Here is a 26,313-nt window from a genome sequence, read left to right as displayed (position 1 = left end):
AGTGCCAGATAAAAGCAACATTGAATATAGATGAGAGAAATAATTAGATAAGGGAAGCAGCTGAATTTAACAAGGTGATTCTCCAGTCACGTTCCACTTAATTAATATTCAGTCTGAACTAATTTGAAATAATATTATGCAACGTTCTTGGTAGATGTTTGATCCATAAACATCTCCGAAATTGCTGTGTGTTTAAGCCAACACTCAATTCTGATCAGAATATTGATGTAGCTGCAGATGGATTGATTCATGCACTTTGTGCCCTTTTTATCTGTGGTGTAGAATCTGACAACACCTAATAGCATTCTCTGCACCTTATGATGGACAGACTGGTGCTTAATTGCCCACACATTTCACTGTTCACTGGCTTTACAACAGTTCTCTCTGAGCCCCCTTTATGATATAATTAATTATTTCAAACAAATTCAAAATTAAGTCCCTATAATAATCTTGATGTAGCTGCATGTTTCATATTAAAACCTAATTATTTACGTGTAAACATTTAAAGTTGGTGTGATATTAAAGATAGAATGGTAGTGTGGCTTCCAATTTAGCTTCAAAGATGCATAAAACTTTGGTTAGGCTACATTTAGATTATTATGTGCAGTTCTGGTTGCCCCATAACTAGAAGGATGTAGAGGGTTTGGAGAAGTTTCAGAAGAGGCTCACTGGGATACTGCCTGGATTAGAGGGTATGAGCAGTCAGGAGAGGTTGGATAAATTTAGATTGTTTTCTTTGGAGTATTGGAGGCTGAGGGGAGACTCGATAGAAGTTTTATAAAATTATAAGATAGGATATCTTCATTAGTCACATGTGCATTGAAACACACAGTGAACTGCATCTTTTTGTGTAGAGTGTTCTGGGGGCAGCCTGCAAGTGTCGCCACACTTCCGGCACCAACAAAGCATGCCCACAACTTCCTAACCTGTACGTCTGTGGAATGTGGGAGGAAACTGGAGCACCTGGAGGAAACCCACGCAGACACGGGGAGAACGTACAAGCTCCTTACAGACAGCTGCCAGAATTGAACCCGGGTCGCTGGCGCTGTAATAGCGTTACGCTAACCGCTACACTACCGTGCCTGCCAGATCACAGATTGGGTAGACAGTCAGAATCTTTCTCCCAGGGTGGAAATGTGGAATACTAGAGGGCACAGCTTCAAGGTAAAAGGGGGAACGTATAAAGGGGATGTGTAGGGCAAGCTTTTTACACAGAGTGTGGTAGTTGCCTGGAGTGTGCTGCCAGGGGTGAGAGTGGAAGCAGATACGACAGTGGCATTCAAGAGGCTTTTAGCTAGGCACATGAGTATGCTGGGAATGGAGGGAAATGGATCATGTGCAGAGAGAAGGGATTAGTTTATTTTGTCATCATGCTCAGCACAGACATCGTGGGCCGAAAGGCCCGTTCTTGTGCTGTACTGTTCTATGTCCATGTAAAAAGTTTGGATAAAGACAGGTCAGTTCTCCCTGTTTACCATCCCTGAACCCACTTCAAGATAAAGGTGCAGAGCAAGATTCCCCAGGGGTCTCTTTTTGATCATTACCTGACTCCTGTGTGGAAGGTATGATTACAAAGTTTACAGGTGACTCAAAAACATGTTAACTGACATAAAAGATCATGCAGACTTCAAGAGTATGCAACCTGCTGCAATGGGATGACACAAGCAGATGAAGATTAGTGCAGAGAATTGTGAATGAGCAGAGGAAATATAACTAAATGAGAGAGTCTTAATGTGGATTCAGGAACAGAAGACAAGTAACCGGATCTGTCTATACAAATCAAGGTGTCAGGGCAAGTTGAAAAATTTATTTAAAATTAATTTCTGTTGTTTTTTTGCATGAGGCACACAGTATAAATACGAGGTTGATGTGCTTAATTTTGTAAAATACGGGTACGGTATCAGCGAGAATAATGCGTTCAATACTGACATTGCATTTTCAGAAGGATGACACAATCTTATAAAAGATGGGAGATTTATGACAGGGCTGGGGGACTTCAGTCACTTGGATGGTCTGTGGAAGGTGGGCTTGTTGTCATTGAATCAAATGTGCCTTAGATTCATGCAGAAAACACACACGATCTTCCAAAGATCAAAGCATGCTGCCATGATGTTGCAAAGAATACTATTTGCTCCACTCTGCCAATGGCGGTCCAAATGCTCCCACTCCTCTACCCTTTCCACAATGCCCTCCAACTATTTCCCTTTCATGTATTTTTGGAACATAGAACAGAGAGCAGTACAGCACAGGACAGGCCCTTCTGCACTCGATGTTGTGCTGAACTAATTAAACCAATGACTCCTAATTAATCTAATCCTTCTTTCCCACACATTGACCATATCCCTCCCTTCTCTGCACATTCATGTGCCTATCTAAGAGTCTCTTAAGCACCTCTTATCGTATCTGCTTCCACCACCACCCCTGGCAGCACATTCCAGGCACCCACCACTCTGTGTAAAAAAACTTGCCCCTCACATCTCCTTTGTACTTTCCCCCCTCTCACCTCTACATGCCCTCCAGTACCTGATATTTCAATCCTGGGAAAAAGATACCAACTGTCGACTCTATCTATGCCTCTCATAATCTTATAAACTTCTATCAAATCTCCCCTCAGCCTCTGCCGCTCCAGAGAAAACAGCCCCAGTTTGTCCAAGCTCTCATCACACATGTCCTCCAAACCAGGCGGCATCCTAATAACCTCCTCTACACCCTCTCTAAAGCCTCCACATCCTTCCTAGAATGGGGCGACCAAAAATAAATGTAAATGTTGCCTAACCAGAGTTTTATAAAGCTGTAACATAACTTCCTAGCTCTTGAACTCAGTGCCTCAACTAATCCAGCCAAAGATGCCATACACCTTCTTTACCACCCAATCAGCCTGTGTGGCCACTTTTAGGGAGCTGTGTACCTGGACCTTAAGATCCCTCTGTTCACTTTTCCAGTTCACTTTTGAAATTTACTATTATGAAGGGCATGGATAGAGTACACAGCCGGTATCTTTCTCCCAGGGTCGAAATGTCTGATTCGAGAGGGCATGCATTTAAGGTGAGAGAGGGAAAGTTCAAAAGAGATGTGCGGGGCAAGTTTTTGCACAGAGAGTGGTGGGTGCCTGGAACACACTGCAGGTGATGGAGGCAGATATGAGAGAGGCATTTAAGAAGCTCTGAGATAGGCATATGAATATGCAGGGAATAGACGGATATGGACCTTGTGTAGGTAGATGGGATTAGTTTAGCTAGGTGTTTAGTTACTCGTTTAATTAGTTCAACACGACATCGTGGGCCGAAGGGCCTGTTCCTGTGCTGTACTGTTCTATGTTCTACTGAATCCCCTGTTCTTTCTGGATGTGATAAGTCAACTCACTGAATAATATTTCACCTCACCTTGGCGCTTTTGCCAAGGACTTTAAATCCGTGTGCTCATGTTATCACCTTTCCTGCTACAGAAGATATTCCCTCATTAGTTGCTCTCCCAAACCCCTTCCAAACTGGAACATCTCTGTTGAATATCCCCTAAGTCTCCTCTGCTCTAAGATGAACAAACACAGCTCCATTTGTCTCTGTAAATGATAGGATTCGCATAAATGGTGTCTGGATTACAAAACTTCAATTATTGCACTAAGACATTACTGCACTAAGACATTAGTGCAGTAACAGAAGTTTTGTAATCCAGACACTATTCATATGAACCTTATCTGCACCTTCCTCGAAAGCCTTAACATCCTTCTTCCTTGACAGTTTCCATGCTGCGCTTGACAGAGTGCAAATTCCTTCTGCACATCTGGACAGCTACCATCTGCCCCCTGCACTGCCTTCTCAGCTGCACGTGGTCTGAAGAGAAAATAATCTAATGGTGAAGAGTACTCGGTTAAATAAAATGCTTGTCGATAAATTTATTTCACTTTCTGCAGGGCAAAGATCTTCTTTATTCATAAAATGGTTGTGAGAACAACATGTTTGTCATGTACACTATTTGTTGAGTTATTTTGTAGGCCTTTTCCTGAGTGCTCTATATATTATTCACTAATTGAATCATTGTATGCCTGAGGTTATCAAGTTTTTATTTGTGTCATTTTATTCAATTTGCCCCCTGCTACACCCCTGTCTGTGTAATTTCTCCCCATTTGTTGTTTTGAAAGTTACTCTCCAGTCTAGTTCCACTGTCTCACCAAGCAGTGCCTCAAAGTTATCACAGTTTGCTGTATACGCCTTATTTCACTTTGCCTTTGATTCCTTTACCTACCACACTGTGAATCTGTCGGAACTTACAAAGGTGCTGGAGGAACTCAGCAAGTCAGGCAGTATCTATGAAGGGAAGTGGACAGTCGACATTTTGGTTGACCCAAAATGTAGACTATCCACTTCCCTCCATAGATGCTGCCTGACCCACTGAGTTCCTCCAGCACCTTTGTTTGTCCTTACAGATTTCCAACATCTGCAATCTCCACTACACTGTGAATCTGTGATCGCTGGTGGTGGAGCCTGTGAATCAGTGGGCTGCACTCTCACCTCTGAGTCACCGCAGACCCTCCACAGAGACTTCAGAACAAAAATCTAGGCTGACATTCCAATGCATATGTGTCGGTGGTGCACTGTGGGAGAGGGACCTTCCTTTCTTGCTTAAAACATAAAAGATCCCACAGCACCATTCAGAAGAAAAAAGAGATCTTATCACTGGTGTCCTCATCAATATTTATGCTCAATTAACATTAATTAACTAAAACAGATTAGTTGGCCATTACCAGACTGCTGTTCACAGGAATGGCCTTTTGCAAATTGATCCTCTGGCTCCATGTTGGCTCCCTCTTGTCTGAACTTTAGAGGAGCACTTCATTGGTTGTAAAGTTCTTTAACACAAAGGACGTGGAAGGCATTATATAAATGCAAGTGATTCTTCCATATCCTAGAGTCATAGAGTAACACAGCAGGGAAACAGGCCCTTCAGCCCAACTTGTCCATGCCGACCATGGTGCCCACCAAGCTAGTCCCATTTGCCCACGATTGACCCATGTCCCTCTAAATTCCTCCTATCCACGTATTTATCAAAGTGTCTTTTGAATGTTGTTATTGTACCTGCCTCAACCATTTCCGCTGGTCAGTCATTCCATGTTCATACCACCCTCTGCGTGAAGAAGTTGCCCCTCAGGCAACTTTTCCCCTCTCACCTTAATCCTATGCCCTCTAGTTTTTAGTTCCCCTTCCCTGGGAAAAACTCTATCTCTGCCCCTCATGATTTAATGCACCTCAACAAGGTCACCCTTCAATCTCCTACACTCCAAGAAATAAAGTTGCCCAACCTCTCCCTGTAACTCAGGCCCTTGAGTCCTGAGAGCATCCTCGTAAATCTCCTCTGCAATCTTTTCAGTTTAATGATGTCTTTCCCATAACAGGGTGACCAAAACTGTACACTGTGCTCCCAGTGCAAGTTTTTTTTAAGTTATCTACATTCCCCTAAGTGAAAAGGTTTGATCAAATTCTACATTTTATGTCTTAATCTCAGTCACACACACTTACTTCTGATTGAGTGACCTGTTGCACAATCAATGACAAAAAATTTGAAATGACTAACATGTTATTTTTAATCTTTATGCTTTCATGACAGTTGACGTTTGCATCGATTGGTCTGTGGATCTCAAAAAATACATGGTGCTGGCAGGTGAGCCCGTGCGAGTGAAATGTGCTCTGTTCTATGGATACATCAGGACTAACTACAGCATGGCACAGAATTCTGGACTCAGCCTAATGTGGTATAAGAATAATGGACAAGGAGATTCGGAAGAACCTATTATATTTTCTGGACGCAGAATGAGCAAAGAGGAGGATTCAATTTGGTTCCATTCAGTGGAATTACAGGACAATGGATTTTACACATGTGTATTAAGGTAAGAAGACATTGCTAAAACATGTTTGCAACCCATAAATAAAACTGCATTGTTGGAAATATTCCAGCCTTAACAATCTTTCAATGACTATCCAGTGACTCTTAAAGATTTCCCTAACGGTAGAGAATAGATTAAATTGGAATCAGATTTATTATCACTGACTTATTTGACATGAAATTTGTTGTTTTGTGGAATCAGTACAGTGCAAAGACATAAAATTATTATAAATTGCAAAACTAAATGGAGCAAAAAAAAGGAATAACCAGGTTGTGTTCATGGATTCATGGACTGTTCAGAAATTTGGTGGCGGAGGGGAAGAAGTTGTTTCTGAATTGTTGAGGGTGGGTCGTCAGGCTCCTCTACCTCCTCCCTGATGGTAGTAATGAGAAGAGGGCGTCCCGGACAGTGCCTGAAATGACAGTTGTTTAGTAGAACACCACTTGAAATGACATACAGTATCCTGACATGAAGGTAATGTTAGTTCCTTGTAAAAATGTGTAGAATTGATTATATTGAACTACAAAGAGGAAGCCTTGTTCTGTAGATGCAAGCATGCTATTCATGTTCTGGAGAAATTCAATAAGGCAAATGGATGTGACTGTATTCAGTAAAACTACGATAATCTGCTGGCCAGCAATTCGGAAATCCCAGTGATTCAGTACTGGCTCACCAGATGATGTTTGCAACATTCCCTTCTGACTCACTGGAATCCCAGTCTCCTCGTTCCCTTCTGTCTCACTGGGGTCCCAGTTCCCTTCTGACTCACTGGGGTCCCAGTTCCCTTCTGACTCACTGGGGCTTCAGTTCCCTTCTGACTCACTGGGGCTCCAGTTCCCTTCTGACTCACTGGTGTCCCAGTTCCCTTCTGACTCACCTGGGGTCCTAGTTCCCTTCTGCCTCACTGGACCCCTGGTCTCCACATTCCATTTCCAGTCACCAGGTACTCCAGTTCCCACACTCCATTTATGCATTCTGTTCTCTCCTGTGACACTGCTCTGAAGCAACTTGTTCACTGATCCTGTCTGGCGCTGGTCGGTGAAAGAAATGCCCTTTCTGATGTGGCCCATGGTCCGACTAACTGCTTGCTTCGTGACACTATCTGAATGGAACCAACTTCCAGGAAAATTGTGCAGGTTTCCATCCTAAAATGTCGTGTTCCCAGCATTCTACAGGTACTCAAAATAAAATGTAAGAATCTAAAAATGTATTTGAATATAAAATGTAATCTTTGATCTTTTCTTTAACATATTTTGACAGAAGTTACATATTTGGTGTCGATCCTACAAATCCTTAGTGGTTGAACTCGCTATTGAGTGGACGCAGTGGCCAACATAAGCGGCTATGTCCTGGGTGTTCCTGACGCTCTCCATTTCTCTTTACCCAACTATCATTCACTTCTGTCTCTCCATTTCTTTTGCTCATTTTTTGCTCTCACTGTGTTTCTCCAGTCAGTCAGGGGCCAGAAGCTTTAACACTCTGATTTGACAGGAACCAAGCAATTCCCCATCCTTGGGCCATTAATGTTTGGATTCATCAGTCTTCTGCATCATATTGGGTTGGCCATGATAATTAAGTCCATTTCTTGCCGGCCAATTCAGGGATATAAGTCCATGTTAAACTGGGGTGTCAACCCCAGAACTGAACTGATTTCTTTATTAGTCACATGTACATCAAAACACACAGTGAAATGCACCTTTTGCATAGAGTGTTCTGGGAGGAAACCGGAGCACTCAGAGGAAACCCACGCAGACATGGAGAGAACGTACAAACTCCTGACAGACAGCGGCCGAAATTGAACCCGGGTCACTGGCGCTGTAATAGTGTTACACTAACCGCTGCACTGGGTTTTAGAAGGTTAGCTGTTTCCAGAGATGGCTTTAAGTGGATGTTTAAGGTCTCCCTAAAGTTAGGGTGTAACAAAACAGGAAAGAGTTGAATACTGTGAGAAGTCTTTAAGGGGATAGCATGTAAATTCTGTGAATATTAAGCATACTGCCAAAAGCTATTCATATCTCTGGAGGAATGATACTTTTGACATTAGTTTCAAATATTTTATTTATTTAGAGGCCTATTTTATACGGGGTGGGAATCTAATAAAGCATTTTCAAAGAGTTGGTTAATTGTCTTTTTTTGTGGTGTAGCGGTTAGTGTAACGCCATTACAGCGCCAGCGACCTGGGTTCAATTCCGGCCACTGTCTGTAAAGAGTTTGTACGTCCTCCCCGTGTCTGCGTGGGTTTCCTCCGGGTGCTCTGGTTTCCTCCCATATTCCAAAGACGTACAGGTTAGGAAGTTGTGGGCATGCTATGTTGGCACTGGAAACATGGCAACACTTGTGGGCTGCCCCCAGAGCACTCTACGCAAAAGATGCTTTTCACTGTGTGTTTCGATGGACAAGTGACTAATAAAGATATCTTATTTTTTTAAAGAATGTTAGTGTTTTTCCATTAAATGTTGGCTGTGATTTGTTAATTACTTTATTTCAATTGTACAGGTTACTTGGGAACTTTCAGAATTTAGAACAGTACAGCACAGGAACAGACCCTTCGGCCCACAATGTTGTGCTGAACTAATTAAACTAGTAATTAAACACCTAACAAAACTAAGCCCTTCTGCCTACACAATATCCATATCCCTCCATTCTCTGCATATTCATCTCCATATCTAAGAACCTCTTAACTCGTCTATTATATTTGCATCCACTACCACCCCAGCAACGCATTCCAGGTACCCACCACTATCTGTGTAAAAAAAGTCTTACCCCACACATCTCCTTTGAACCCCCTCTCACCTTAAATGCATGCCCTCTAGTATCAGACAATTTCAACCCTGAGAAAAAGATATTGGCTCTCTACTCCATCTATGCCTTTCATAATCTTATAAACTTCTATCAGGTCTCCCCACGGCCTCCGCTGCTCCAGAGAAAGTAACCCAAGTTTGTAAAACCTCTCCTTATAGCACATGCTGTCTCATCCAGGCAACATCCTGGTAAACCTCTTCTGCACCCTCTCCAAAGCCTCCACAAACTTCTTATAATGGGGTGACCTCAATAGCAAGCAATATTCCACATAGTGATCCTTTTCTGGGCATTGGGATGTGTCCTCACCTTCTACAAATGAAAATAATTTCAGTTTAAGGCTTTTTTACATTATTAGTTTGTGAGAGATCTGAAAAAGTTATTTGAGTACAATCTGTAGCAAACTTTTTGATTAAACATGACTGCTGATAAAATAGTTAGTGTTTGGCACTAAGATTTTGTTCTATCTTGAACAATTGTTGAAAACAATGACAAAAGTAGTGGTCACTGCAGAGAATATGATCCACATATTCATTTAGCAAAGAAAATAATAATAATATCTGCAGTTCTAACAATTATTTAATGGCCTTATAGAGCTTGGGACTTAACTGAAGGACAGCTTTTTCTTTACACATTTTGGTCTCCCAAGGCAGACATCACAAACCAGAAACATGAGGGGTGTGAAACCCTGATGAGCATTTTGTATGAGGGCCTGCCAATGTAAAGTTCTGTCTCAATAACAGAAATTATCTGAGATGCCAGATGTGTGAAATGCTTGTTGGAAAGAGACAAACTCTTTTAGCACTGGAGTAACTTTGATCAGTCAACACAATTGAGGAGGCTTCTTTTGAAATAAATAGATAAAACAGTTTTTTGTTGTGTAGTACAAGCTCTTTTGTTAGTCTTCTGACCTAGCAGATATACTTTGGCAGCAGTAATAATAACTATAAAATTGCTAAGTGGATCTCCATCAGAGAGAAGGAAGGTTGCAGAAGTTAAGGTTCATAGCTTTACCAACCAGACACAGGTAGATCATATTGTGGCACTTAAGTGTACAAGTGTCCCATGAGTTGAAGCTTATCCTTGGTTGGATGCACTAATTTTGTGATAAAGTAGCATTTTACAGCACCTTTGAAATTTGGTTGCATTCAAATCAATGAAATGCAAGTACATTTACGACTCAGTTACAAATTTATTGCATTCAACCGAGGATGAAAAAATCTGTATATACTGTATATCTCTTGTGATCACTGAAGATGAGATTTAGGCCAAATAGGTTAGGTATAGCTATCAGTGCACAAGAGTTTATCTACAAAAAGATGATCCAGATAGTATGGAAAGCATCTCTACAGACAGGGCTCTAACTCTTCCATGTGCCAGATTTGTACAGCCCATCATCCCATTTCAGTATCACTTTAAAGCTGTAAATGAGGCAAAATAATGGTGATAGTCAGATAACGATTATCTAAAGCTGCAATCTGCCAGCACATTGAACATAAAAAAGTAATGTCTCTAAATTCTAGAGCCAAGTGGTGTGTTCCTGCGCTAAAAATTCTTTGCAAAATCTTAAATCAGTAGAACAATCATTATTGCTTTTGCCTAGAAAAAAAGGATGTGCAAGGCAGACATTGAATCTTTATGTTCTTCCTACTTTTAAAGGTAAATTTGATAGAATAACTAGCACTGATCGAATGTGATAGTTAATTCATAACTAACCAACTTAACTTGCGTGGAGAGTTCAGCCATGTACGATATGTAATAGATATGTAATAGAAATTTAGGAAATGCTTTTTGAGTTGTGTAATGGTGTTTTTGGTTGACTGGGTTTTAGCTTCAGTAAACAAATGTTAATTAGATTATTTAGTCCTACCAAAAGATTGCAAATGCTAGATTTGTGTCTCAAATGTGCTCCGATTGTTTGTGCATTAGTGCTGAGGTTACAAGCTGTTTGCTTAGAAACTGTCCTTATGAAAATGGATGGTAAAATGATGCCACTATTTTCCAAGCGCCACTATGCATGTCATACAAGGTGCATCTACCAAGTAGGATGACCACCAATAGAAATAAAACTAGACAAGAACTGGAGAATGAAAATTTAAGCTTTACTCTCAAGATCATCTTATATAAGTTTACTTCTAAGGAACCTTTCTTAATTCTGTTAGCCAATCTTGAGTTAAAAGAGGTCAGGCTTTTCCCAGCAAACACCTCACACAACCCCATTGGTAACTCAGATTAGCTCCAGATTAGCGGATCACCATCACTGAGAGAAAACTTTATAGGGACACTCATACCAACTTCACTTGCAGGTGCCAGGTATGATTTTACATGCCAAGTGCTTGTGTGCCCAGGCAGCATAATAAGAACATAGAACATGTAACACTACCGCACAGTACAGGCCCTTCGGCCCACGATGTTGTGCCGACATTTTATCCTGCTCTAATATCTATCTAACCCTTCCCTCTCACATAGCCCTCCATTTCCATGTGTCTATCTAAGAGTCTCTTAAATGTCCCTAATGTATCTTCCCCACAACCTGTGCCGGCAGTGCGTTCCACGCGCCCACCACTCTCTGTGTAAAAAACTTACCTCTGACATCCCCCTTATACCTTCCTCCAATCACCTTAAAATTATATCCCCTCATGTTAGCCATTGTCACCCTGGGAAAAAGTATCTGAATGTCCACTCAATCTATTGCCTCTTATCATCTTGTTTACCTCCATCAAGTCACCTCTCATCCTCCTTCTCTCCAAAGAGAAAAGCCCTAGCTCACTCAACCTATCCTCATAAGACATGCTCTCCAATCCAGGCAACATCCTGGTAAATCTCCTCTGCACCCTCTCTGAAGCTTCCATATCCTTCCTATAATGAGGTGACCAGAACTGAACACAATATTCCAAGTGTGGTCTAACCAGAATTCTATAGAGCTGCAACATCTCCTCGAGGCTCTTGAACTCAATACCCCGACTAATGAAGGCCAATACACCATACGCCTTCTTAACAACCCTATCGACCTGCATGGCAGCCTTGAGGGATCTATGGACGTGGACTGTGGACGTGAATTCATGACTCCTTTGCAGAGTTTTGCACAGTAAGCATGCATAATTTAAGGCATCACAATCATGAACTTACCCAGGCACGGCCCAATATGACTGGAGCATTTAAAGTGCAGCTTTGCAAGGTGAACCACTTCGGAAATGATGTGGTGGCTCTGCTGGCTCAAAGACAGGAATGGATTCCCTGTTTGTTCACTGCTCAATAGAACAAGGTAGTTGTTGCCTGCAGAGGGTATTGGAATGTGTGGACATTCTGGTACAGCAAGTGATTATGAAGGCAGCTGCTGTGTTGGCTTTTATTGCAAAAGGATTTGAGGACAAGAGTGGAAACATTTTGCTCCAATTATATAGAGCCCTTGCGAAACTGCAACATATTGTGTAGAGCCCTCGTCTCCCTAACTAAAGAAGGATATACTTGCAATAGAAGGAGTGCAGCAAACGTTGACCAGATTGATTCTTGGGATTGTGGTTTATTGTAAATTGGTCAATCGGTTTAGTATTGTCACATGTACCGAAGTACAGTGAAAAACTTTGTTATGCAAGCCATCCATACAGATCATAAAACATCAGTACATTGAGGTAGTACAAGGGAAAAGCAATAACAGAATGCAGAATAAAATGTTACAATTACACTGAAAGTGTGATGCAGGCAGACAATAAGGAGCAAGGCCATAATGAGGTAGATTGTGAGGTCAAGAGTCCATTTTATCACACACGGCATCCGTTGAACAATCTTATAACAATGGGACAGAAGCTGTCCTTGAGCCTGGAGGCACATACTTTTAGGCTTTTGTATCTTCTGCCCGATGGGAGAGGGGAGAAGAGAGAATGTCGGAGGTGGGAGGGGTCTTTGATTACGCTGGCTGCTTTACCGAGGCAACGAGTAGACAGAGTTCATGAAGGGGAGGCTGGTTTCCATGATGCTTTGAGCTGTGTCCACAATTCTCTGCAGTTTCTTGCGGTCTCAGGCAGAGCAGTTGCCAGACCAAGCCGTGATGCATCCGGATAGGATGCTTTCTATGGTGCATCTATGAATTGTATGAGGAGGGGTTAAGCACTCTGAGCCTAAACTACAAGTGGGAGGGAATGAGAGATGTTATTAATGAATCGTGCAAAATCCTTATGGAGCTTGGTAGGGTAGATGCATGGAGGATGTTCCCCCGGCTGGCCTGTGTGGAACCAAGGGTAATCGTCACAAAATAACGGATGGGCCATGCAGGACAGAGATAACAAGAACTTTTTTTCACTCACATGTTAGGGAATCTTCTGAATTTTCTACTGAAGAGGGTTGTGGAGGGTCAATTGCTGAATATATACAATTGATCAATAGGTTTTTTAGACACTGTAAAAAGATCAAGGGATGTGAGATAAGTGCAGGAAAGTGATGCTGAGGTAATGAGAAAGTGATGCTAATGATCTCAGTGAACAGTACAGCAGAGATGGAAGGGCTGAAAGGCCCATCCTGCTTCTTTTATTCTCATAAGCATGCTCTAACTGATTGAATTTCTGGGCCGTAATATTGGGTTAACAAACTGATTGCTTCTTTGAGATTTCTGGCTGGGAATACTTGGGAAGACCAAGACAATTCATGGTTCATTTTATTTTGTCAGATTATGCTCTATCTGTGATGGAAAGGCCTGTCACAGCGTGAGTGAAGATTTATATTGTGGTCATGCTTTTCTATAGTGAATGCAGTGTCTGAAGAATAGTGGGTGTAGAGCAAACAAAATTGTTCCTTTCATGCAGCGAGATGGGGAAAAAAAATGCTTAGTTAGCTTTTACAAACCCACCAGTGAATACTTGTTTCAAAGTGAGTAACTACTAGAATTTCTTCCTGCTCCAGAGACTTAAAGCAAAAGCGTAGCAGAGGAGAAAGCAGGAAAAGATATTTCCACTCTGGTGGTCTGAATCAGATTTGACAGTGTGGAGTCGTATTTCACAGCTTCCCTTGATAGCTAAGGTATATAAATTGAAGAGACTGATCAAGCTTGAAATGGTTTTTTTCCCCAGAAGTATAAAGACAAGAGGGAGATCCTTCCATGGGTGATTATTAACGGACAGCCTTTGGAGTAGAATGTTAGGTGGTACTTAGCGACTCTGCCCTTGAGAGGTCTCACTGGCTTTTGTAGCTGCCAAGGAATTCCTTCAATCAATCAACAGTTTATTATCATCAGAAGAGCTTCATTAAATTGCATATACTCAGGTTTCAGCATAAAAATATGTTGTGTTTTTGTCATCCAGTATTGATCAAAAAAATAATATCACATAGCGACATGGAAAGCTAATCAGTCAAAGGATTCATTTTGGTTAGAGCTTTCTTGAAAAGTGGCCGTCAAGATGTGACTGACTGATACTGTGAGTGCAATATCCACATAACCCCACAAAGTAGAGAAGGAGCATTCAGTAGAGTATTGAGAATCCTGAGTCCATGCATTGGAATCACTTAGAGGCTCGGATGTAGCAGTGGTAGGAATAGACCAACTCACAAACTACCCACCCACTCACCCACCCACCAAGAGTCCATGGCACCTCAGAACCCACAGAACTAGAATGGAAGCAACTTCTCCCTAATCCTGAGGAACTGCCTGAGACAGCGAAGAAGGGGACAGTGTTGGGCAGTGCCCACAACAAATGGTGCAGCATGGTAGAACCTGCCTGAAACCTTCCACATCAGCCGGATAGAAGATAGGATGGGAAGTAGCAGAGATATGTAATAAAAATAGACAAGGCTAGAAATGCTCAGCAGGTCAGGCAGCATCAATGGAGCAAGAAACAGAATCAACATTTCCAGTCCTTCAGAACTCTGCAGGTTTGTTGACCTGAAACATTAACTCTATTTCTCTCTCCACAGACGCTGCCTGACCTGCTGAGTGTTTCCAACATTTTTTGATTTACTTCAGGTGCTTGTCTCTTCAAAGATGCTTGCAGCTTCCCTAAAATTCATCCTTGGCATGTTGCACTAAACGTGCTAAATAGTCACATCTGCACATTGTACTTTGAAGTTCATCCCACTGAAGCCAAGGGAACAAATTTGAGAGGAAAAGTACAATACACTGATTATTATCGAGCACATTTAGCACAACTGATGGGATAAATTTTTAAGCAGACATGTCTCACCAGGCTTCTGCCAGATCACTTCACCCAATGTACGAAATAAGATCCCTTCTCTCTGAAATCGCCAGACTAATCTATGATGTTGAGATGCAAATCCAATTCATGTCCATCTCTTGGAGCCAGATTCCTTCAATGGTTTTTTCGGTGAAGGGGTTTGTATAATATAAAACCCAGAAATGTTTATGCTTCCAAATATTGCCTAATAATTCCTGATAATATATGGCAGCTGAGGCCAGGTTCAGCTGAAATGCCCTCTGTGTTAGTCAGCCTCCTGCCATTCACACGTGGATTGATGATCACCAAGTTCAAGAGCAGCTCCTTCCCATCAACCACTCGATTCTGAACCAACCTGCACAACCCTAATCACTACCTCAGTAGAACAACACTATGACCACTTTGCACTACAATGGACTTTTTTTTGTTCTAATTGTGTTCTTTCTTGTTAAAATTGTGTATAATTTACATTTAATTTATGTTTTCTTGTGAATGTTGTGCATCTGATGCTATGTGCCTGTGATGCTGCTGCAAGTAAGTTTTTCATTGTACTTCTGCATACATGTACTTGTGCATGTGACTATAAACTCGACTTTGACTTTGACTTTGATATGGTCAACACATAGAACAGAACAGACCCTTCAGCCCACAATGTTGTGCTGACATAGCTAATCCCTCCTACCTACAGAATGCCCATATCCCTCTATTTTCGTCTCATTCATGTGCCCATCCAAGCCCTTCTTAAAAGCCCCCAATGAATTTGCCTCCAACACCCTATCAGGCAACGCATTCCAGGAATCCATCTTAATAGGGTGTTCATCACAGCTGAAGACTTGTACCATGCTACATTGCAACTACATCAGGAGAAGAGAGTGGGTAATGGGGATAAGGAAATGATTGTTAGAAGGTGGTTGTATTTCTCAGAATAATAGGATTGCACCAACATTTATTTTGTATGATTATGAATTGGCGATAATTAAATGTACATTCAACAATGGTACTCATGGGGTTTTATTTGAAAACTATCGGATTAGTGATGAATCAGATCTCATCAAATTTTGAGGTCTTTTTCTCTCCTTTATGTCATTTACTTCCCCAGTCCTGATAACCGGTACCATTGCTTAACTTCCTTTGGTGCCCCAACCAGGCAATGACTTTACTCTACTTTCACACATTCTGTGAAATGCTTTGTTTATTGAATCCTTCAATTGACAATGTTGTCAAAATCCAAAATCTATTGAAGGTTCTGTACCGCTGTGATACGACTTTGTCATCATGCCCGATTGTATTTAGAGATTAGATTGGCAGGGTTAGTTTTCCCTGGAGTGAAGGAGGCTGAGGGTGGTCCTGATAGAGCTAAAAACAATTATATATGAGGCATAGATAGGGAAGACCATCAGAATCTTTTTTTCCCATAGTCGGGCTATCAAAAACAGGAGGGCATAAGTTTAAAATAAGAGGTAGGAGTTTTAAAGGGGAGTTGAGGGGACAGTTTTTGGACAGAGAGGGGTTGATATCTGGAGCTCACTTCCAGAGGAGGTGATGGAGTCAGATGCAATCATTACATTTAAGATATATTTAGACTGGCAATTAAATGGGCTAGGTATAGCAGGATGCAGACCTAATGCAGGCAAATGGGATGAGTGATGATGGGTAAGGGTCAGCATGGATGTGATGGGCTGAAGGGCCCAGTTCTGTGAGACAACTCTATGGTTCAAAAGACAAACTGCTGGAGGAACCATAGAGTCAGGCAGCGTGTGTGGAGGAAATGGATAATCGCCGTTTTGCCTACTCCCTCTGCCCGTCCCCCACACACTCCTCCCAGAGGGTCCCCTCCCACTTTGTTACCATCTGCCCTCCCCAACTCCCTTACTTGGTTCCATCCCCTGCCTTCCATCATCTGCAGCCCTTTGTTGCCTCCACCTATCATCTCCCAGCCTCTGTCACTATCTCCACTCTCCCCTCCTCCATTTGCCTATCACCCCTCCTCGTCTGGATCCACCTATCACTTGCCAGCTCTTGCTCCATCCCTTCCTCTCACCTCTTTATACTGGCCATTTCACTTCTACTCTTTCAGTCCAGATGAAGGGTCTCGACCCGAAATGTCAACAGCCCAATACCCTCCACAGATGCTGCCTGACCCACTGAGATTCTCCAGCAGTTTGCTCCAGACTCCAGCATCTGCAGTCTCTTGTGTCTCCAACTCTGTGACTCTATTCCAGTCAACAGATGCAGCCACCTAGGAAGGAATTGCTCATAGCTACCTATCAATACAAACATCATTTACAGCCTCCAAACAATTTTTAAATTGCCGGTCTCTTGTGTAAAAAAGCAAATAATCTGTTCCACTCACTCCTGCATTCCTCTGAAGGCCTTGTTGCTTTGTTTATGCAAATCAAAAGACGGTACCCAACCAGTTGGTATTGGTATTGGTTTATTATTGTCACTTGTACCGAGGTACAGTGAAAAACTTGTCTTATAAACCGATCTTACAGGTCAATTCATTACACAGTGCAGTTACATTGAGTTAGTACAGAGTGCATTGATGTAGTACAGGTAAAAAAAAACAATAACAGTACAGAGTAAAGTGTCACAGCTACAGAGAAAGTGCAGTGCAATAAGGTGCAAAGTCACAACAAGGTAGATCGTGAGGTCAGAGTCCATCTCATTGTATAAGGGAACCGTTCAATAGTCTTATCACTGTGGGGTAGAAGCTGTCCTTAAGTCTGGTGGTACGTGCCCTCAGGCTCCTGTATCTTCTACCCAATGGAAGAGTAGAGAAGAGAGAATGTCCCAGGTGGGTGGGGTCTTTGATTATGCTGCCTGCTATACCAAGACAACGAGAGGTAAAGACAGAGTCCAAGGATGGGAGACTGGTGTCGGTAATGCGCTGGGCTGTGTCCACAACTCTCTGCAGCTTCTTGCGGTCTTGGGCAGAGCAGTTGCCATACCAAGCCATGATGCATCTAGGATGCTTTCTATGGGTCATCGGTAAAAGTTGGTGAGAGTCAAAGGAGACAAACCAAATTTCTTTAGCCTCCTGAGGAAGTAGAGGTGCTGGTGAGCTTCCTTGGCCGTGGCATCCACGTGGTTTGTCCAGGACAGGTTGTTGGTGATGTTCACTCCCAGGAACTTGAAGCTGTCAACCCTCTCGACCTCAGCACCATTGATGTAGACAGGTGTATGTACACCGCCTCCTTTCCTGAAGTCAATAACCAGCTCTTTAGTTTGTTGACATTGAGGGAAAGGTTGTTGTCATGACACCATTCCACTAAGCTCTCTATCTCCTTCCTGTACTCCGATTCATCACCGTTTGAGATATGGCCTACAATGGTGGTATCATCTGCAAATTTGTAGATGGAGTTAGAGCAGAATCTGGCCACACAGTCATGAGTGTATAGGGAGTAGAGTAGAAGGCTGAGGATGCAGCCTTGAGGTGCACCAGTGTTGAGAATAATCGTGCCGGAGTTTAGTTGTGGGTCAGTTCCTATTGAAAAGACTCCTGGGTACAGTTAGCTTGATAAAAGGAGAAATCATTAACACTCATGGACCATCAACAGTTCTCTCTGCCATAGACTGCAGCCTATCTAATTGAACTGTTGAAGAGCAGGCACGGTGGTGTAGCGGTTAGCATAACGCTTTACAGTGCCAGCGACCCGGGTTCAATTCCAGCCACTGTCTGTAAGGAGTTTGTACGTTTTCCCCATGTCTGCGTGGGTTTCCTCCGGGTGCCCTGGTTTCCTCCCACATTCCAAAGATGTATGGGTTAGGAAGTTGTGGGCATGCTATGTTGGCGCCGGAAGTGTGGTGACACTTGCAGGCCACCGCCAGAACACTCGACGCAAAAGATGCATTTCACTGTGTGTTTCGATGTACATGTGACTATCTTACCTTCAAATTCAGTAAACTCACACTATGAAGCTTGAAAATAATGGTCTTAAATTTGGAATATCTGTTTTGTAGGAATAGCAAACATTGTAACTTGTTTTTATACAGCCTGATTCCAAGTTCCCTGTAAAATAAAATCACTGAATACCTTGTGATTTTTGGATTATTTGTGGTTTTTAAGTTTAGAGAACATGAGTTTGTGTTCCTGACAGAGAGTGATTTCAGGAGTGTAGACATGGAGGTAAAGCGCTCAAGACTTTTCCAAATTAGAAAGAATTGAAACTTATATTCCTCTAGCACCTTTTGCATCCTTTTCAGATTGTCCCAAATTGCTTTACAGCCAATCAAAAGTAGTCACTGTGATAAGATAGAGATATACAGCAGTTGGTTTGAGAACAGGGTTCCATAAAAAGCAATACAATAATGACTAGATCATCTGTTTTAGTGTGTTGTGATTGATAAATGTAGATCGTAAAGAACATTTTGTCAGAATTCAACGGGATCATTAACATCTATTGCAGAGAGGATTCACCTGCAGGATGGAACCACAAACAATCCAGAACCCTCGCTACTATGCTGAAGTGTCAGCCCAGATTTACAATGAAATGTTTGAATATCAGATAACAGATTACAACCACTTCTTAAATACTGCCAAATGGTTCTGCATTAATTGCTTATTTTCTTAAGGAGGTCTATTGATTACTTGTAGTTGTTAAGTTTGTCTATGTTGCAGCTGTTAACTGTGGCTGTGGCATTGATCTTAGTCTCTGCAAGTATTGTGAAGTTGTGATATGAGTGATTTTATTGGTTTCTCGTCACCTCAATGCAGTTCCTGTGTGAGAACCATCTGCTCCCTGTTGCTTAATCCTTTTCCTAAACTTCTGGCTTATCCATCACAAGGTTTTAAGTAGAACCATAGAGTCTTGGAAACTTACAGCACAGGTGGACGTCATTTAGTTCATCATAACCATGCTGGTTCTTTGAAAGAGGAAATGAAAATCAAACAAAAATTGCAGAGACTGGAAATCTAAAATAACAGCAGAAAACATGGAAACATTCAGCAGGTCAGGCAGCATCTGCAGAAAGAGAAACAGAGTGAATGTTCCAGGTCAAATGCTCTTCATCAGAACTGAGGAAAAGAGAAGACATGTTAGTTTTATGTTGGAGATAGGGCGGAAAATGGATGCACGGGACGAATGAGTGGTTCCCAGGAAGTTTGGAATTCTGCCATTCTGTACACTTCTACAAGAATCTTGAACTTGGAACTGCCAGCATTCCCCCTCAAAATCTGTCCGATCCAGTCTGATGGCAGTCGTCTAGAGGATGACTCAAGAAATGACAAAGAGAATTGAATGAAATATCAAAATAGGCAGATGGATGAAATGTGCTTGACTTCAAATGGAGAATAGGCGACGGACATAGTTCATGAATGGTTTGCAAGAATAAGGAAACACTCATCACTACCAGAGCAACAAACAATTAGTGGGTCCAGCAGCATTTGTGGCAGGAAAGGAATTGTTGGCGTTTCAGGTCTAAATCAGGATATCGCTACTGCTTTAGCATGGACCAAAGGTTCTGCAAATGCTCAGCGCATTTTACATGAAGCTTGCTGGAACAATTTTAGCGGCATTGACCCTGATACATGAATACTGATGCATTACACTGCGACACCACAATGCTCAATTAACTGTGTGCTTACTCTTACGAACAGAAGAAATTAGCTCCCATGTGGTTGATGGGATTGCTAATTCCTTTGGCAGTTTGGTGAAGTGGAAGAATTGTTTGCTACAAAGGCTGAAATTCAACCTTGAAGCAACCAGCGAGATGTCCATAGGGGAATGCTGTCGACTGGCACATTCCAGTCTGCAGGACTACGTGCTGAGGGACGCACAGAAGCTGGGTGCAGCCAACGCAAGGGCTCAGTGGGGAAGGACTACAGTCTGGGGTTCTTCTGCCACTGGAGAGGGAGGGGCGGGGTCAGGTGAGGAAACCCCTCAAATATTGTAAATATGGGATTGGGATATCACCCCAGGGAGCCACATGTGTGGCATCAGTGCTGTGTTTTTTTTTAATATATAAAAAGTAACACTAGGAATGGAACTGTACACAAATGTAAAGTTTTGACCTGTTTTATTATTGTATATAGTTTCTTTCATTATGAATAAAGATTATTTTGTTAAAAAAAACACAATGAGCAACTGAGAGGTTGATTTGCATAGTGTGTCAGGGCATTATTGTAGTCTCCCTGAGGCATACCTGAGAATTGATTGGGAGCTCTTTTGAGCTTTTGTTTGTGTATAGTTTTGTCTGGGAACGCAGAGTACAGTTGGAGTGCACTCTCCGTTTGTTGTATAATGCTGCTAGTTTGTTCACACATGTTTAACTTTGCATTAGCATCCAGAAGTAGACGCTCTTATGTGCATGTGCCATCCTTTTTTCAAGTTGCTAAAATATTTGCAATCAGATTTGGACAGAATTATATTATGGAACTGAATTGAGTTTACCAAGGCATTGAGCCAATGTACCAGGATAGCATCTGCAGCTTGGAAGCATATTGATATGACAACTTTATTTTTGGAGCAATTGTGCTTTTGGGAAATGTGTTGGCAAAATGGGCAGTTGAATTTGTTGTTAGTTATATAATGAACATCACATTAAATAAATAGAAAAAAATAAGGGGGATTTACTGGGTTGGCTGTTTATCCAGGTAGCATCTGTGGACAGAGAAAGGATCGTTCACTTGAGATGTTAACTCTTTTTCTCTACAGCAAGTGCTACCTGACTTGCTGAGTATTATTAACATTTTCTGTGTTTTATGTCAGATTTCTAGCATCTGTAGTGGTTTCTTTTGTTTTTCAATGGCCATTCATCCATCTGAAGTCATAGAGCCGAGGAAATTTGTGAGGATGTTGCTGGAACTTGAGGGACTGAGTCATGGTTGAGCAGGTTGGGACTTTTTGCATTGGAGCATAGGAGATTGAGGGGCGATCTTATAGAGGTGTATAAAATCATGAGGGGCATAGATAGGGTCAATGTGCACAGCCTTTTTCCAAGGCTTGGGGAATCAAGAACTACAAGGGCTAGGTTTAAGGAGAGAGGAGAGATTTAATAGGAACCTGAGGGGCAACTTTTTCACCCAGAGGGTGGTCAATACATGGAATGAACTGCCAGAGGAAGTGGTTGAGGCAGGGATATTAACAACATTTAAAAGGCACTTGGACAGGTACATGGATAGGAAAGGTTTGGAGGGATATGGGACAAATGTGGACAAATGGGACTAGGTTAGATGGGAATCTTGGTCAGCATGGACCAGTTGGGCCAAAGGGCCTGTTTCTGTGCTGTATGACTCTCTGAGTTATACAACATAGAAACAGGCCCTTCAGCCCACCATGTCTATTCTGGCCATATCTATACTAATGCCATTTACCCACATTTTATCTCTAACCTTTCATGCCTTGGGATTTCAAGTGCTTGTCTAGACATGCCATTTACAGCAATGTCCAATTAGATGCCTCACCCTTGTGTTCCATTCCACACGTTGGTCAAGGGGACAATGTCCTGATGTCTGTTCCGTGGAAGAGACATGTTAAACAGATGGGAACCACCGGCAGACAGTCACTCACACTTCCCGAACTTCCACTTGCTCTAAGTTGGGGAGCAGCTGACTGACAGATGCCAGTGCACCCATCACTACACTCCATCCCACATGGAGTCCAGACATGCTGGGATTCCTCAGCATTACACTGAGCCATGTACCAAAGTATTCCAATCCCAGACAGTCCTGTTGTACAATTCGAGACACCTTTCAGTTGAATAGAGGATTCTGGACCTATTGACCTGGAAGAAGTCAGGTTCAGCTATTTATTTCCTTTTAAATTATTTTTCTGTCTTTTGAGGTTTTTAATTATTTATTCCTGTGGTAATGTGTGTTAATACATTTTATTTCCTATGTTGATTTTTAAAAAAAGCTCAAAGCCATTTTAATAGTTTTTAAATATCTCTCGTAGAAATTATTGCAACACTTCACAGGCTTTGACCAAAGTCTCAGCAGGATGCCAGCTGAGTCTGGTCACTGCTTGGAGCCTGCTCCACCTCACCGCCTGATGCCTGGGTCAGGAAGGCCAGCATAATGGAGCCAAGGTTAATAGGGACACGGGGATAACCTCGATTCAATCTTCCAGGGAGTTGGCAGAATTGAGAACCATTTGGGGGTCACTGGGTCCCAACTTGCACATGCTCCCTCTGTCCTCTATTTCCAACGATAATTTCTATTGGCGTAATGTCTTCTTGTCTTTCTCCCATGGATCAGTTTTTGATGGTGAGTTGAGATCTAACCTTTTCTATTCCATTTAGTAAAGACTGTGCATCCAGAATTCAGCCCCACATTTATGAACCTCAGGGTGATAGATGTAGTATATCTTTAAGCATGAAGATGATGTTCCCTCTGCATCCATATGTGTGTTTTTTTTGTTTCTGGTGGATAGAAGAGTAATCGGTGTCCACCCACTTGGCAGCAATGTAACGTTGTGACAGATAGTTGGGAAAATTGTATACTCAAGCTTTAAAGACTCAACATGCAAATAGGTGAATGTGTTGCCTTGCAAAAAACCCACTACCTCTTTGGCATATGTACAGTATGTTACGTCTCAATACATTTGCACAGTCTGCCTCACAACTAGACTGTAGTCTCAAATGACCACCGACAATCAGACAGACTAATAGTATTGTCAAGGTTACCAGCCATTCCCTTTCCTCTCTTCTACCTTCTGGGAGAGGATACAGGGGCTTGAAAGCTCAGACGTCCAGACTCAGGAACAGCTTCGTCCCCACTGCTGTCAGACTTCTGAACCCATCATCTCTTTCACATCCCCTTCCCCGTGGTGCTGCCACATTCTTGGATTCTTAATTCTACCTCTTATTGACAAAAAAGTCATTGTCACGTCAGCATTTTTTTTGCACGACTTCAGATTGCACTACAATCTTTGTACCGTTCTGTTGTTTTGCGCTGGTCACTTTATTTATTGTTGTATTTATTATTGCCGTGTACACTGTTTACTCTGTGAGCTTCACACGAGCAAGGAATTTCATTGCACCCTGGTGTATATGACAGTAAAATAATCTGAATCTGAATCTGAGATGTCAATTCACGATGCAAAAGAAGGTTTAGTAACAACAAATAGGTTATTTTTAAAACAAGCTCTACTTTGGACTTACCACCTCATTCTGCTTCTAGTCTTACATTACCAGAAGCAATTTGCCTTCATATTGGTGGAGACCAACAAACCTCTGATGTTCGAGCATGTGTCAGATTAAATCAGATGGTCCCAGGCTTACATTAGGTTGGAAGATCATGAGTTCCAGCCCTTCTTCAGATCTTGAATAAAACCTATGTTTGCACTTCAGGATTGCTGCTCTGCTTAACGTGCTTCCTTCATGTGACATGTCGCATACGAACATATACATTCAGGTAACTCAGCCTCTTAAGCTTGCTCTGCCATCCGATAAGATCTGATTGTAACCTCAGACCTGCATCCCCACCTATCTCTTGTTTATCATTCCCTTGCTTATCAGGAATCTATCTACCTCTGCCTTGTATTATGGAAGACTCTGGTGCCACTGCACTTTGAGAAAGAGAGTTCCCAGGACGAACAATCCACCAAGAAAAAAACACTTCACTTTGCCTCTATCGCATTATTTCAATAATTGGTATTGGTTTATTATTGTCACTTGTACTGAGGTACAGTGAAAAACTTGTCTTGCATACCGTTTATACAGATCAATTCATTACACAGTGCAGATACATTGAGGTAGAACAGAGTGCATTGAGGTAGTACAGGTAAAAACAATAAAAGAGTACAGAGCAAAGTGTTACAGCTACAGGGAAGTTCACTGCAGGTAGACAATAAGGTGCAAGGTCATAACAAGGTAGATTGTGAGGTCAAGAGTCTATCTCATCGTATAAGGGAACCGTTCAATCGTCTTATCACAGTGGGATAGAAGCTGTCCTTGAGCCCGGTGGTATGTGCCCTCAGGCTCCTGTATCTTCTGCCTGATGGGAGAGAAGAGAGAATGACCCAGGTGGATGGGCTCTTGATTATGCTGGCTGCTTCACCAAGGCAGTGAGAGGTGTAGACAGAGTCCATGGAGGGGAGGCTGGTTTCCATGACACGCCGGGCTGTGTCCACAACTTTCTGCAGTTTCTTGCGGTCCTGGAATGTTCAATCAGTAGAACATGGAGCGACTTTCTGATATCCTCACAAGTCAGACTTCTCCCCATTGCTACCTCTGACTCCCTTCATTTAGATCCCCCAGTTTTGGACTCACAAATAAATAACAACACCTTTGTCTTTATCTTTGTCTATCCTATCAAAAAATAATAGTAACAAAAACAAAAATGGTGGAAATGCTCAGCTGGCCTGCAGCATCTGCAGAGAGAGAAAACATTAAGATTTCAGATCAAAGACCTTTCATCAGAATGGGGCAGTGTTAGAGATAAATAGGTGGTGGGAGGGGAGGGAGGAGCAAAAGGTTGGGTGGGGGCAGCCAGTAATTGGGTGGAAGCCATGAGAGATAGTGTAATACAGCACGGAAACAGGCCCTTCAGCCCAACTTGTCCATGCCGACCAAGGTGCTCACCAAGTTAGTCCCACTTGCCCCTGTATGGTCCTTATCCCTCTCAACCCCTCCTATCCATGTACTTATTCAAATGTCTTTTAAATGTTGTTAATGTACCTGCCTCAACCACTTCCTCAGGCAGCTTGTTCCATATACGCACCACCCTCTGCATGAAGAGGTTGCCCCTCAGATCCCTTTTAAATGTCTCCCCTCTTACCTTAAACCCTCTGCCCTCTATAGTTTTTAGTTCTCATTCTTTAGGAAAAGACTGTGTGTGTTCACCCTCCCTATGCCCCTCATGATTTTATACACCTCTATAAGGTCACCCCCTCAATCTCCCATGTTCCAAGGAATAAAGTCCTAGCCTAATCAACCTCTCCCTATAACTCAGGCCCTTGAGTCCTGGCAACATCCTCGTAAACCTCCTCTGCACTCTTTCCAGTTTAATGATGTTTTTACTATAACAGGGCAACCAAAACTGTGCACAATGCTCCAAGTGTGGTCTCACCAACGTCTTGTACAGCTGCAACATAACGTCTCAACTCCTATACTCAGTGCCCTGACTGATAAAGGTCAGTGTGCCAAGCACCTTCTTCACCACCCTGTCTACCTGTGACACCACTTTCAGCAAGCTATGTACTTGTACTCCTAGGTCCCTCTGTTCCACAACACTCCTCAGGGCCCGACCATTCATTGTATAAATCCTATGCTGGTCTGACTTCCCAAAATACAACACTTCAGATTTATCTGAATTGAAAGCCATTTGACAATCTTTGGCCCACTTACCCAGCTGATCAAGCTCCCCCTGTAAATTTAGATAACCTTCTTCACTGTCTACGATACCACCTATTTTAGCGTCATCTGCAAACTTGCTAACCATGCCTCGTACATTCACATCCAAATCGTTTATATAAATAACAAACAACAAAGATCCCAGTACCGACCCCTGTGGCACACCACTAGTCACAGGCT

At 42.3% G+C, this 26,313-nt stretch overlaps 1 protein-coding gene across 2 annotated transcripts in view; it reads left to right on the top strand.

Annotated features, from left to right (window-relative positions):
• The window catches only part of LOC127573039 (X-linked interleukin-1 receptor accessory protein-like 2), an 840,978-nt gene that overhangs the window by 437,938 nt on the left and 376,727 nt on the right, over positions 1–26,313 (top strand). For both annotated transcript variants that reach the window (XM_052020817.1, XM_052020818.1), the window contains exon 3: positions 5,602–5,881. In XM_052020817.1, the coding sequence (XP_051876777.1) occupies positions 5,602–5,881 (280 nt within the window). The remainder of the gene's footprint in view (positions 1–5,601; positions 5,882–26,313) is intronic.

This window comes from Pristis pectinata, chromosome 8, assembly GCF_009764475.1.
Source record: "Pristis pectinata isolate sPriPec2 chromosome 8, sPriPec2.1.pri, whole genome shotgun sequence".
NCBI lineage: Eukaryota > Metazoa > Chordata > Chondrichthyes > Rhinopristiformes > Pristidae > Pristis > Pristis pectinata.
This window is presented reverse-complemented; position numbering and strand designations above follow the sequence as displayed.